Source organism: Leptinotarsa decemlineata, unplaced genomic scaffold, assembly GCF_025532065.1.
Source record: "Leptinotarsa decemlineata unplaced genomic scaffold, Ldec_3_MD MMD2_tig00026307_RagTag_RagTag, whole genome shotgun sequence".
NCBI lineage: Eukaryota > Metazoa > Arthropoda > Insecta > Coleoptera > Chrysomelidae > Leptinotarsa > Leptinotarsa decemlineata.
The window spans coordinates 11807579-11821999 of record NW_027412681.1 but is presented as its reverse complement, the minus strand read 5'-3'; the positions used below and the strand labels follow the sequence as shown (position 1 = coordinate 11821999).

The 14421-nt window shown below is 38.6% G+C and overlaps 1 protein-coding gene across 1 annotated transcript in view; it reads left to right on the top strand.

The window, feature by feature from the left end:
* LOC111513812 (uncharacterized) overlaps nucleotides 1-14421 on the top strand; it is a 49396-nt gene that overhangs the window by 15408 nt on the left and 19567 nt on the right. Inside the window, exons 5-7 of the mRNA XM_074181107.1 lie at nucleotides 2175-2338; nucleotides 5653-5942; nucleotides 6571-6770. Coding sequence (XP_074037208.1) covers nucleotides 2175-2338; nucleotides 5653-5942; nucleotides 6571-6770 — 654 coding nt within the window. The remainder of the gene's footprint in view (nucleotides 1-2174; nucleotides 2339-5652; nucleotides 5943-6570; nucleotides 6771-14421) is intronic.

Below are 14421 nucleotides of genomic sequence, written 5' to 3'. Positions count from 1 at the left end.
AGTGCCCCGGGGCCCTCAAATTCAGGTGGCTCTCGACCTTACCAGAAAATCTCAATCAAACTCAACTTTCGAAAATTTCTCCCATTTTCAAAATAAATATGACAGGTGGCAACACGACTTTAATCATGGCAACTCAGTTACTTGATACATTAATAGCTCAATTAAATACACGATTCACTGGAATGAGTGCTGTCTGTCAAACATTCTATTTTCTAACACAAACATTTTTATTACATGTTGATGAAGCAACTTTATTACAAAAGTGTGACTAATTCCAAAGAAAATATTCAGATATAATAGGCCCTAGCTTTTCACTTCAATTTGTTAATATTCACCACCTACTTGTACCTCAATTAACTCAACTGTTCACCAATTATGTAAGGAAATAATAAGTAAATATGGAGTGCTAGAATGCGGAAGTATCTAACGGAAGTATTTACAGCAATGTTATTATTCTTTACAATTCCTGTTACTTCTGCAGCAGCTGAAACGTCATTCAGCAAACTCAAAATAATAAAAAATTATTTAAGAAATAGTATGGGCCAAACTCGACTCCGACATTCATCGCTAATAGCAATTGAGAACAAAACCGTATCAAGTCTGGATTTAACCGAAGTAATTGATACTTTTGCGAAAACTGAAGCTAGGAGAAGATTGTAATTATAATAGCTATTTAGTCAGGTGATAGGTCCGATCTTTATATAATAATAATAATAAACCCTTGAATCTTTTCTATTCCGTTTTATTGTCCGATACCTACTCCAGTTATTGAAATAATTGTAATTTATGTTGTGAGTGTTCAATATTTTTATTACCTGCCCTGCAACGCATGAAAAAGAGGTGATGATGAAGTAGCTTAGCATGTTTAATGATTTTACTTCATAAAACTTTACCAGTTTTGATAGCAGTGGGGCCCCATTTTTCAATTTTCCCCAGGGCTCTATGCTACCTAGCTATGTCACTGCCAAACATGCATCTTTTGAGGGTATTGCATGTGTTTTGCTCTCATCCAGTAAGGATTTTCCGTTGTCCAGTAGCGGCAGTTTTGCCGATTAGTATGATCGTTAAGAGACAAAGTACACTCATCAGAAAACATAACGTCTTCTAATTGGATGATATTGTTATCCAACATGTCCATCATTTGCTCAAAAAGATGAGTTCTTTTATCAAAATCGTCTTCTATGAGCTCCTGAGAAGGTATCATCTTATAGGGATGTCTTTTATTTTCTTTTAATATGTTTACTATCGATGTATGGCTAAAATTGAATGTAGCGGATGCTACATTCAATTTAGATTCACAAGGTTGACATCTAATTTGAGTTCATCACTGATTGCATTGGCAGCTGCTTTTTTATCTTCCCCACATGACTAAACTTGCGAAACTGCTTCTCTATTTCACTTATTGTTCCTTGAGATATGGGCGGTAAATTAGGAAATTTCTCATGAAATAGGTGAGCTACTTCCTGTTGTGTTCGGGTGTTATATCCGTAACCAATCATTAGTAAAACTGTTATTTTAGGTATGCATTTCCGTTAATCTAACCATTTGTCAGACTTGAAGTTAAGGAACTTCAACCTTCAATTGAAATACTGACAAGTAATGTTGTAACATACAAAAGCAGTTGACAAGGCATTTCAAACTAACGTGACCACGGAAATTTTTTTCAGATTTTTAAAGGATACCATCTAAAAAGAACATTGCTATGAAGAAAAGAGAATTGAAACTTATGATTTCCTACTACGTAGCAACGGCTACATCCATCAATTCATTAACCTTGCTATGGTTTTTGCTTACTTTCTTATTATCAGTAGGAACTTCAACAAGTTTTGAGTTTATTGCAATAAGTTTTGAGCGTATTTTATCGAATTTTGGTAACCACATGATTTTAATTTATTTTATCTTAATTGTTGCAATTGAGTTGAAGCTATAGCATTTTTGAATAGAGAATGAAGAGACCTTTCAAAAGATATATCACAAGCCTAAATTTCCAATTTCAAAATTTGGGTGTTGTACCAGTAATACTTTTTGAGACTTTTTTTATATAGAATTGTTTTTAAATCTTCTTTTCAAATTTCCAGACTGTCTATCCAGTTTTCCTAAAAATACTTAATAAAATTGATACATCAATCACTCTTTATTACGATAGCTTCCATAACCCGACTTTTTTGTTTCAGGTTATCTTTATACTTACCCTTTCCTTTCGCCAGAATGTGGAATAGAAGTAGAGGAAAACTGGGTGAAATATTTATACAAACATATAATAAATATTGAACATCCCACAATGGCATTCCTTGGAATACCCTTTCGGATATTTCCATTTGCCATATTTGGATTACAGGTAAGGTAGTGCTCGTCTGGTATATTTGTTGAAAATATAAATGAAGGTGAAATCTGTCTATTCTCTCTTTACTATTGAGATTGCTTAGTCCCTTCAACAATATCAGGAGATTGAGAAGGAATATTTATGTGTGCTTCAAGCAATATTATTTGAGAAATGAAATTTTTTGAAAATAACACTGACAAAAAGAAACTTGCATGAGATATTTAAACCCTTATGACATGGTATTCTGTCACATATAAAGACATTTTCTCATAAATTTTGACAAAACAAAGATCTCCTTTCCAAGGATCTCCTTCAAGTCAATTTTGAGTTTGTCTTATTTGTGGGCATTGTTATATTTCAACAAAAATTCATTGCTGAAGGCTTAAATTTAGTAGGTACCCTAGATAAAATTTCTTCGAAGAATCCAATTCTGATGTCGGTTTAGTTTGGGAAAACCGAGGAATTTTTGTTTGAGAGACATCCCTCTCATTCATTCTCATTCAGAAAACAAGAAGCCTTCAGCACTCACGTCACACTATGAGACTTCCAGTTTTCGGGATAGTAAACTACAAAGTTAGTAATTGTTTTTCCTCTTTCTGCAGAAGTGTACCTTCTGCATATTTATCATTTCCTCTCCTCCAGAAAGTATCAAAGTATTCAGTCATAGTGTAAAATTTCACGAGATATCCAAATTTACCACTTAGCAGTCGATAACACTATTCATTATTGTGTTGGAACTGACGAAACGTCGGAAGAAGGAAATTTTGACTCTTTTTGAATATTTGCAAAGGTACAGACTGAGGGAATTTCCAGATGAAACCCTAAAGGTCATATGTTATTTATCTAAATACGAAGTACAACTTTTTTTCCAAGGTGAGGCTTTCGACCCCATTTGTCCCCTTTCCCAGAATCTTTCAGCCTCATCGTCACATCGGATACATATATTCCTCTTCTGATCAGCACACCCTTCCAAAATAGGATAATTTTGAGAATGATCAACAATTCTTTATATTTTTGCTCCTTCATTACATAAAATTTATGAAGACTTTCGGTGCGGTGAGAAAAACTTTTTCGTTCTTTGTAGCTTTGGCATTAATACGGCCACATCAGCCTCCCTGTTGCCATATTAACGTCAGTGAAAGTAGAGACCTTTGCAGGCTTCCGTAGAAGGAAATGCGCGACGGGGGCTAATGTTGGTCATAGGATAGGCGTCAACAAGCTATTATCGTATCTAAAAATGAGAAATGAAAATAAATCATTTGAGTTTACCAATATTTTTTCCATTATTTGAACTCTTATATTTGGAAAACTTCAATTATCATCAGGTTATGGCTTTCTGAGAACTTGAGCAAATCGTAAGCCGTCAGAATTTGGTTGTCAAAGGGTCGCTCTTCTACCCTTTCTCTTCAATGTTCCACCATCTCTATCACTTTGAGACTTTCCATTACTTGTAGCTTAGTAAGTTTGTACAAATTTCACACCAAACTCCTTTTCATGTTTGCTGAGGTTGAGAAAAACCTTTACTTTAATTTTAGCTTGAATAGCCATCTATTACATTTTCTATTTCATTGACATTGGAAAAAGTATTTTTCACGTGAGCCACAGTCTGAAATTTTCATCTATACATAGAAACAGTAGGTTGCTTTAGAGACCGACAGCTCAGTTATAGTTCATGCTGAAGTCTATAGTAACACAATCACTTTGCCAAGCAAAACATTTTCTTTTATTGTTTAGGAATAATCTCTCTGGCTACAAGATATATAATCGTAGGAAATTGTGCCAGACAATCGAAATAGCGCCAGAAAAAATTGTTGACTATTTTTTTAAATTTTCGAAGATGCAGACTGAGATTCCCATATTGTAATTTTAAGCAAACCAGAACGACTACAAATTTAGACTAGCATTTCAGTTCAATTTGTCGATTTGCATGGCCTCAATTAATCATCTTCCTGAAAGTAGTCATTCTTATCATTAAAAGGTACTGAGTTGTCTTATGGCTGAAGATTGGATTGTCGTCGTCAGATAATGTTCTGCAAGTTTTCCACGTTCGTATGCTTTTCACAGACTCCTAACATCTGTTATTGACATCATATCACACATCACGAAAGACTCAAATATCTGGATCTCAATTTGAAATTTTGATCGATTTGGTAGATGCATTATTCATGTGTACCAGCATTTCTTGCAAACGCACACAATTCAGATCAAAGGAAGCATAAAGTTGAACGTCTTATCTCAAGAATCTCATTATTATTCTTGTAAGATTGGTAAAGTTAAGGCAAGTTGCATTAAACCATAAGCTCAGAAACACCATTTCCAATGCTGATACAAACCTTTGTATCCAGCAGAACTTTCCTTGACTGCAGTTATATTGTGCAGTAATATCGTGTGGTAGCTTCCAACACGTTGGAATATCGAGAAAAATCGAAAGTGGTACGGTTTTGAGCTTTGAATATAAAAAGGTTTCGCTCACATTAAAAATATGGATGCTTCATGTACCTATAGACAAGTTCAGATAAATCAGATGAAAGCATTTGATATCTTTCAGTCTTTGAGTGGTGTGGCAAAGTTTCCTTTTCCAGTTTCCATTTTGCAATGGCAATTCAACTTTCAACTTGCAGCTTCTTTCTGAATAGCAGGATTCGATGATGAACATCAGGAAACACCATTACTACTCTGACTTGAACACTTCAGATAATGTTTACTTTTTTTTAGTTGGTTTATCATCCATTTCAGTTTATTATATCTGTTTTGGTGCACTAGCTGAAAAATATGTATCTCTATCTCAAAAATGAAACTTACGCCTGGACTTGATTGTCAGACAGAAAGTTTGCAGATTTGGGCTACTGTGAAACCATATTTTTGAATACGTTACGTTGATGACACGTTCATTGTATGGCATCAAAGTGTAAAGCAACTAAAGGATTTCCTTGCATCTGTATCTGTAGAGTAGGGAGGGGGAGTGTAAGCCCACAGTACTTAGGCCACATGTGACCCATTGTACATGCTCCCATGGAGTTGTCCTCCTAGGTCAGAGAGATTGTTGTGTCAGCGGATAATGGCAGAGGGCCGAAAACCACAAACACATCACTCATGTAACTACTAATATATAAAAATGCTGGATATTAATAGATTCATGTTAATTAAACTGGTGAATTGGACAATTTTTCGTGTATATTTTGGTTATGAAATGCAGTTGGACATCTGAAATCTATTATGTTCCTCTACGTCGTACATATCAATCATTTCTTCATGTACCTGTGTATCTTTATATGTTAAGAAATGATAATTTTATGGATCGCAACCAATTCATTTATGAAACATTTCAGGTGAAATTTTTTCTTGCCCTATTAGAAGGAAAAAGCAATACAACCAGGGATGAAATGATGAAAGACGTACTGAAAAATGTGGAGAGTGTTCGAAAACCTACGAATCGTTATGCTCATGAGTTGACTCTGGACCAAGTTGTTGAATATCTCGATGACTTAACAGAAACAGCGGGAATCGAAAAAGTCAGACCAGTCCTCAACAAACTTTTCAAGCACATACAAACAGAAAGAGTTGGTCAAATAGATAGTTCATATAAATTAGTTGACGATGAAAACTTTGTAGAAATTTACTAATAAATTTTTTAATATTATGTCTCACATCTAGTTTTATTAGATAGTTTTTCTAGTACACATTCATAAATCAGGTTTCAATTATGTACTTGCAAACTAACCTGACTTTGCACAGATAGTATAACATACTCGTATAGGCCTACATTTTTTTCTGTTGTAGTATCAAATCAGCTTGTTCATGAGAGAAAAATTGATGAAGAAATAATAACTTTCACCCAAAAAAAAATTCACAGTTGTTTTGATAGAAAAAACAAAATGCTAGGTGAACAAATAGAACATTCATTTTATTTTTCTTGTAGATCTGGTATTTATGAAAATACGTCCCCTCATACTCTCAATATACCTACCTGTATAAAAAAGCCATATTCAATATTTTGTAAAAACATTTTGACAGTGTGTGGGAGCTATAAAGCCTAATGTATAACAAGGAACCTACTCAGATTTCTATAAAGTATGAAAATAAATGAAATAATGTATGAGACTAAATAAATAGAAGATTACGAACAACTACATCACAATGCGCATGCGTTCTTTCAGTGATCTGTTGAGTTATTAAGTTAAATTAAATCCTTCATCGTGTTATTAACATCAATGGACGAATTGCTAGTAAGTGTTTAACACATAAAGCTACACAAATTTATCTTCTATAAATTACTTCACAAAGCATTTTATCAACGAATTGCTGTCCATTTTTATATTGTGCTATATTCATTCACAAATATTACCTACTCAAACGCCACAGAGCACTAACATAACCAAAAATAAATTCACTGCCAGGAAAAAAGTTCGACATGTAACGTGTAGCGTTGGCGCTGTTGCCAAGTTAGGTAAATTTACGATAATTTATGAAATCAAATTGACTGTTTCAATTGGCAAGACAAAGTTAATTTGTTATGTTGCATTTGTTAGGTTTGAATCAAGATATAAATGGGCAGTTCAAAAAATAAGGTGAATTTTCAAATTTCGCGGACTACGTACATTCAATTAACGATTTTTTTATGTTGTACACTCGTCTCGTTTTTGCGTCAAGTTTTCTTGTGATATACTGTTTGGAACCTTTGGTGTAGTAATGAATATTACTGGAGTTTTTTCCCAACACCAAATCGTTATTTTTACACCTCGACACGTGTTTCGATCACCAAGTGATCATCTTCAAGAGGAAGATAAAACTCATCTTATCTTATCTTATCTTATCTTATCTTCCTCTTGAAGATGATCACTTGGTGATCGAAACACGTGTGGGAAAAAACTCCAGTAATATTCAAGTTTTCTGTAAATTCTGGAATTGAGTGAAAAATCACCTGAAATGTTGACAGTGGCATATGGTAATTGTACTCTGAGTCAGAAAAATGTTACATGTACAGGCTTTTCACAGAAGATCGAGAAGATATGAATAACGATTTAGATTAGATTGTCGGGGAGCTGGCCCCTGGCCTGATTCACTGCGATCTTTTCAGATCTATTGTGATGCTCATTGTCTAGCTTGATCTCTTTGATGAGACTCCATAGCCTTGACACTGACTCCTTCATATAGCTGGTCAGCCGCTGGTTTCTCTTTCCCGCGTCTTGTGTGTCTCAGCCTTGGTATCGCATCGCATTTACAGATCACCTGCAGTGCGGTTTCTTCCTCATCTTGACAGAAACTGCATTGAGTTTCATCTGTCAGACCCATGTTGCACATGTTTCCTGAGTCAGCTATGCCCCGTTAGTAGACCCACCACTACGCTTACAACCTTACGGTTGTGGTTGAGCAGGTCTTCCGTGTATTTGGGCGACGGTTTCCCTATGAACTTTTTCGCCTGCCTCATTCCCGGGAGCTTATTACACCAATCTATTGATTCGGCTTGCATAAATGAGTTTATGGGTATCTTTATACATGCTTTTGCTACCCCGCAGAAGGGTTCTTGACCGATCAACTTTGGATGCGCCTTCACGGGCTAGAACCTCGTCCTCCTCATTGCCCTTGTGACCCTCATGGCCGGGTACCCAAGCTAGAGTGAACCTATTTTGGGTACTTAGCTCTTTGAGTCTCTCAGACAGCTTCCCACCAGTCTTTAGAATACTTCTCTGTTTAAAATTTGTTTTTCCGTCAACCAGCTGTCGCACCCCACCCCTACGAACGACAACCCTCAGAAGTCGAAACTTGTGCGAGCTAAGGATTAACGAGGTCTTACCTTTTACACGGGTTGGACGATAGCAAGTGAAGATCGATCGTTCAGACTAGGGCTTGAACCACCGACCAGTCAATCCGAGTGAGTGAAAAAAGCACACACGCCGAACCGCTTGGCTAACGACCGACCGACTCTGTATCTGTAGAGTAGGGAGGGTGAGTGTAAGCCCACAGCACTTAGGCCACATGTGACCCATTGTACATGCTGCTGTGGAGTTGTCCTCCTAGGTCATCGTTTATCCTGTCCCCTCCAGGAAGGTGAACAGGTCAAGACTCGCCGAACACACACTCTCTTATTGACGATAACTCCGGGCACTCGCACAGGACATGCCTGACAGTCTCATCTTCCTGTTCACACATCCTGCATAGAGGTGTGTCCACTAGCCTCATATTATGGAGGTGTTTCCTTAGTTGACAGTGGACAGTCAGAAATCCTACTATTAGACGTAGATTTTTCCTGGTCATAACCAGATATTTTTTCGGCGCCAGCTTCCCAGGGTGGCCCAAAGTGATTCTGGCAAGATTACATCCTTTGATTCCATTCCATCTCTTTAAGGATTGACCATGAGTGTAACATTTGACTAGTTCTGCAATTGTCGAAGTCATCAGGCCGTAGGTGCCACCAAAATTCTTAGTCCAGCCGCTTCCTTGGCTAAAGAGTCGGCAATGCGATTACCTTTAGTCCTGTCATGCTCTTTAACCCACTTCAGGATAATGTTTTCATCTACCGAGGCTTTGGCTAAATCTTGGTGACACTTTAGTACTAGCCCTGAGGTTATACGTTGTCTGTTCAAGGCTGATAGGGCTTGTCTGCTGTCAGTGCAGATTGTTATGTTTTTGCCAGAAATTCCTTTCTTGGTTATTTCTTTTGTGGCGATTGAGATACCAGCCAGTTCTGTTTGGACCACGCTGGTATTTCTTCCCATTCCCCACTTAATTCTTAGGCTTAGTGATCTGGAGTACACTCCACAACCTGAGTCTTCTTTAGTTTTTGAGACGGCTGTATAAATCTGTATTGCATTTGTATCATTCTACTCTATGTTCTGCTTAATTTGTATTTTGTAGGGTTTATTAAACACAAACCTGGGTTCAATTGCATCGCTTGTTGCCTGCAGCAGAGGTTGCGCAGTAATCGCTTCCTGCCATAGGCCCAGCCTCAATTGACCCATTCCTACTTCAAACTTTACACCAGCCGTGCGCAATCGTACCATGGACATTGACGCAACCTCCTTAACGTACAGATCCAGAGGGGTCAGACCCGTGATAAATTCCATTGCCGCGGTTGGTGTTGTTCTCATGGCTCCTGTGATGTTTAAACAAGCCAGTCGCTTTTGGATGACCGTTGCTTGTAGAACTTTCGGTCCCCATGCAATGGCTCCATACGTTAACATAGGTCTTATTATTGCAGTGTAGATTCAGGTGATCCATGCGCGTCCCACTATCCTCCGGCATTGCTCATAAGCCTCATATGCTCTTTTTGCTCTACTCTGTAGATGAGAGTTCCATGTTAGCTTCCTGTACGAGGATAGTACTCCCTGTGGACATCCCCTCATGACCAATTTTTTCAATGTGATGTCTTCTACATCAATACTTATTGCTCTACTAGATAGCATCTTGGTTATCCATCCTCCCACTACCAGGGGTACATTCCTGGAGTGTAGTTGCTGGGTGATTGTTGGAAAGGTTGTTTTATCAAACTCTTCCTCGATATCTATGAATATACCCAGGGTGGATTCTTTGTTGTCCAATGATCTGTCGATTCTGCCAACCACATGATGAAGGGCCGAATCAGCAGGCCTTCCTGGAGTATATGCATGCTGATTTGGATTAAGTGGGTTGTGAACTAGTACTTCATCTCTTATGTGCCGCTCACATAGCCTCTCCATGATTTTTGAGAAAAACGATGTGAGACTAATTGGTTGGAATGCTTTTGGTAGGGTGTAGTCCATCCTACCTGGTTTGGGATAAATACTACTCTTACTTCTTTTCACTTACTGGGAATATGCCTCAGAGCTAGAGAGGCTCTGAATATTCCAACCAGGTGCGGCATTAGAGTGTCCAGTCCTCACTTAAGTAGGGCTGGTCTCATACCATCAGGTCCTAGTGACTTGAAGGGGGAAAAGTCCGATATAGCCCATCTTATTTTGTCCTCATCAATTACTGCACTAGCAGATTGCCAGTCGTATTGTGAGAGTGTTGTTGGTACATCCGTCCAGTTCGTCGTTCCAGGAAAGACAGAACCTGGGAAGTGAGTTTCCATAAGAATCTCAGCACTCTCCTGAAGGTTGGCGGCTTTGTCGCCATTTTCCTTCGTCAGGATGCCGATACTCTTATGGTGGTCATTTGAGAGTGCCTTCTTGAGAATACTTAAAATGAGCTTAGCGCCTTAATTGCCGCCTGGCTGTCGGAGAAAATGGCAATGGTTTTATTTGTAACCTTCTGCCTGTTTGTATAGTATAATGCAACTGTATAGGAGAAATAGTGTTCGATGGCCGCTACTTCTTCCTGGAACACAGTTGCATTATGTCCGAGGCTGAGTGCGATTCTCATCTTTACTCTGCCTCCGTATATACCCGCTCCCACTCCTTATTGGATCTTTGAGCCATCTGTATACCAAGTTTCCTCCTCTTTTACCGGTGGGCCGTTTTGCCAGTCCTCTCTACTTGGTATGATGATTTTGAAATCTTTTTGAAGGTTTTACTGCGAAACTGTGTTATCCACGGGCATTCGTGGTATTGGATCTGCCTTCAGTTCATTGTACAGTTTCTAGTATTCTGCACCTTGTGACTGGCTGATTGGGGTTTGCCCCCGCATTAGCATGTGTGTCACCAGTCGAGCTTCTCTTTGTGTGTAGATGTGCGATGGTGGACCCCGTCCCAGTAGGACCCCAAGTGCTGCAGTTGGGGTCGTTGTCATGGCTCCCGCGACACTTAGGAAGGATGATGCTCGCCCCAGCACATCAACAACCGAGGAAAATAATGAGAAAGGGAAGAAAATTGTTATGGGCAATCGTCGAATCACTATTTGAGAAGTGGCTGAGGATGTCGACATATCGGTTGGCTCATGCCATGCATTTTCTTCGTAAATTTTGGACATGAACCGTGTGGCAGTGAAGTTCGTTTCAAAATTGCATCGTCGCATGAGCATCGCTCAGGAATTGTCCAATTACGTCAACGACGAACCAGATTTGTTTAAAAGGGTAATAACTGTTGACGTATCATCGGTATATGGTTATGACATGGAGTTTATGAAGGCTTCATTGTTGGTTTTGAATTCACAACCTGGTGGAAGTTTTATCAGATGCACTCCTTCCAGAACCATAACTTTCGTACTGGAACAATGTGTAGATATCTTCGTGGCCTGTGGAAATATTCCTATGTAATGGGCTTCTGACATTTCCAGAATCAGTGTTGCATTCATCGAAACTGGAACGTGTTCACATTTTGCTTCTTCATCTGTTATTTCCAACATCTGGGTAACACAGTCAGGGGATCTGCCAGTATCTTGGAGGAAATTTTCTTCGCAAAGGTAATCCAGGCCAATTCGTTCACAAGGTGAATTTAGGTATTGGTAGAGGTAGGGACTGACTGTTAGGTAAGGAGTTGGTGGAATGATTATTGTCGAATTTTGTGTAGGAATGGGAAATAAGTGGAAGTAGGTGAATGTATCAGGGAATATTAAGGGAACATGAAGAATGAATACGATTTTATGATCCGTGTAGTAGGCATCTATTTTGGTGACGTCGTAGTATTTATGAATGTCGTCTTCCTGGTTATAGAGTAACTGGTTTTCTGAGTGGTAGGTGAGCAGTGTCCTTACGATCCAACTCAAATCTTCGCTTTTGAGGACGCTGTTATGGACTGTATTGATCCTTGCCAGGGATACTGCCATTTCTAAGTCATTCAGTGTTTGTAAAATAACTTGAAGTATCAGGTTGATTTGATCCAATACGTTTCTGGTTTCCAGATAGTGATTGAAGTCAAAAACGAGTCTATTGAGATCGGTTTCAATTCTCTTGACTTCTATTGAGATGGTATCTTGATTATGTGTTAATAGAGAGATGGTTTCATTGTAGCTTTCCATTATTCTTGTGTTTAAACTGATGTGTTGGTTCACATGACTTATTATATTCCTTTGGTTGTTTTCTAGGGAAGCAATAGCATTCTCATATTTCCTTGCATCTTCTTGGTCCAAGTTTCCAGAAATTGCTTTGATCACACTTCCTAAGCCATCTATGAGTCCTCTTTTGGGTCTACTGAGAGGATAAAGAGTCTGTAGCTTTTCCTTGGCAGTTTTCAGTTGGTACTTCAGTCCTTGATCGAAATTTTGCAAGTTGAAGAAATAAGGGTCACTTAGTCCGTTACGAATTGCTGTGGAGACGGCATCATATTGGGATTCTATAGCGAATATCTCTTCGTGGATGGGTTGAAGATCATAGTAGTGGATGAAGTCGTGGGTACTAGTCTTGATCTTTGCTTGTCCCATCTTGAGGGGAAGTAGTCCTGGATTTGTCTTGAGGTTCTGGATTTCGATCTCCTGTCCTCTCGTCAGATGAAGACTGTAAAGGGACGAAGAATTTAGTAATCTTATTAGGCAAATGTCTTATATTTTTCTTATGGACGTTTGCATTTTCTGTCTCGACAGTTACTGTTTGGTCTTTTTGGATGGATTTTGGGAGGAAGGGTGGTAGCAGTTTGTTTCTTTTCACTGTTTTTCTTGTGTACACCTTGGTGCAGGGTTTGTAGGTAATAGGAGTTTCTCTTTTCTTGTTTCTCTTCTCTATGATATTTGTTTTCTGTTTCTGTAAATCTTCGTTGATTTTCCTATATATTTCCTTCGTTTTTTCCCTGTGTTGTTGGACGTAGTTGTTAATCAAGGCTCGTCTTATGTCGATATCGAATGGGTCTTGACTATTGAGATGTCCGTTCAGAATATCCATAGGTTTCTGTCTTGTTGCTGAATGGATAGAGTTGTTGTATCCTAAGATGGCATAGAGCATCTGTTCTTTGATGTCTCTTTTCTTATGCGTATCTCTCAATATTCTCAAGTGCTCGATCAATGTGGAATGGAATCTTTCGACTATCCCGTTTGACTGAGGGTTTTCTGGAGTGGTATAGTGAATGTTGACTTTATGTGTGTCAACAAATTCTTGGATCAGTCCATTTTTGAATTCCGTTCCATTATCAGTGACGATCATATGTGGTATTCCATGATGGTTGATGAATACTAAGAGAGCATTGAGAGTGTTGATAGCATTACATCCCTCTATTGGATATGCCTGGCCATATTTTGAAAATGCATCCACAATCGTCAGGAATTTTTGTCCAGCAGCTTGAAAGGTATCCATGTGTATTATTTCAAGAGGCTTCGTTGGGGTAGGTGTCAGCATGAACTTTGGCTTCTCTGGTCTTCGATCATACTTGTTGATTTGACAAGTTTCGCATAAGTTGATAGCTTCTTCGATATCCTTTTTTATATTGGGCCAATAATACAATCTTTTGATCCGAGTTTCCGTTTCGGTGATTCCTCTATGGTTTGTTTTTCCTTCATGATGCTGCTTGATTATTTCTTTTTGTCTAGCTGAGCAACTGACATCTTCCAAAAGGCGGTTGCATTTTATGAGATCGAAAGAGGAATTCTTGAATGTCTCTCTCAAGATTCTGCACATGCTAGGGTAGAGTTCTTCATCTTCGAACATCAAAGCGTATTTCTTTCCCGGGCTGATATATTCTTTGAAAAAGTTAAAAACATTTTCGTCCATATTGTCGTTTCCCAATTGAGCATGGTATCTTCTTTTATTCGGGAATATTTCTTCTATCACCGTTCTTGCTGGGTTATAGCTTACTCGTTTGAAGATGACTTGGTTATTGAAGACATTGAGAGGTTTCTCTGATATTGGTATTTCTAATATTGGACTTTCTCTGGCTGTATGGTTGGTGATGCCACTAGTATCTTCGTCTGGGGTAATTTCCGGGTTCAGGTTCACGCATTCCTTGTCTCCTTCGGTTGGGGCTTCATTCTGAATTTCTTGTTCTTGCGGTATGGGGTCCTTATCTTCAGGAAAATGTTGATGAATGCAATCTTTAAACAGATCGTTGATGATGTCATCTGCAGACTCAGGAACTTCTGATGGAGGATGGTTGAATAGAGATGCCTTGTCGTCGTCGTAGTTTGCTTCATGGAGCTCCTTTGTATGTATCTCTATTCTGGAGAGCGCATCGGCGTTGGTATTGCTTGTGCCTTTTTTGTAGACCACTTCGTAGTCATACTCTTCTAGCTTCAGGCGCCATCGGACCAGTTTTGAGTTT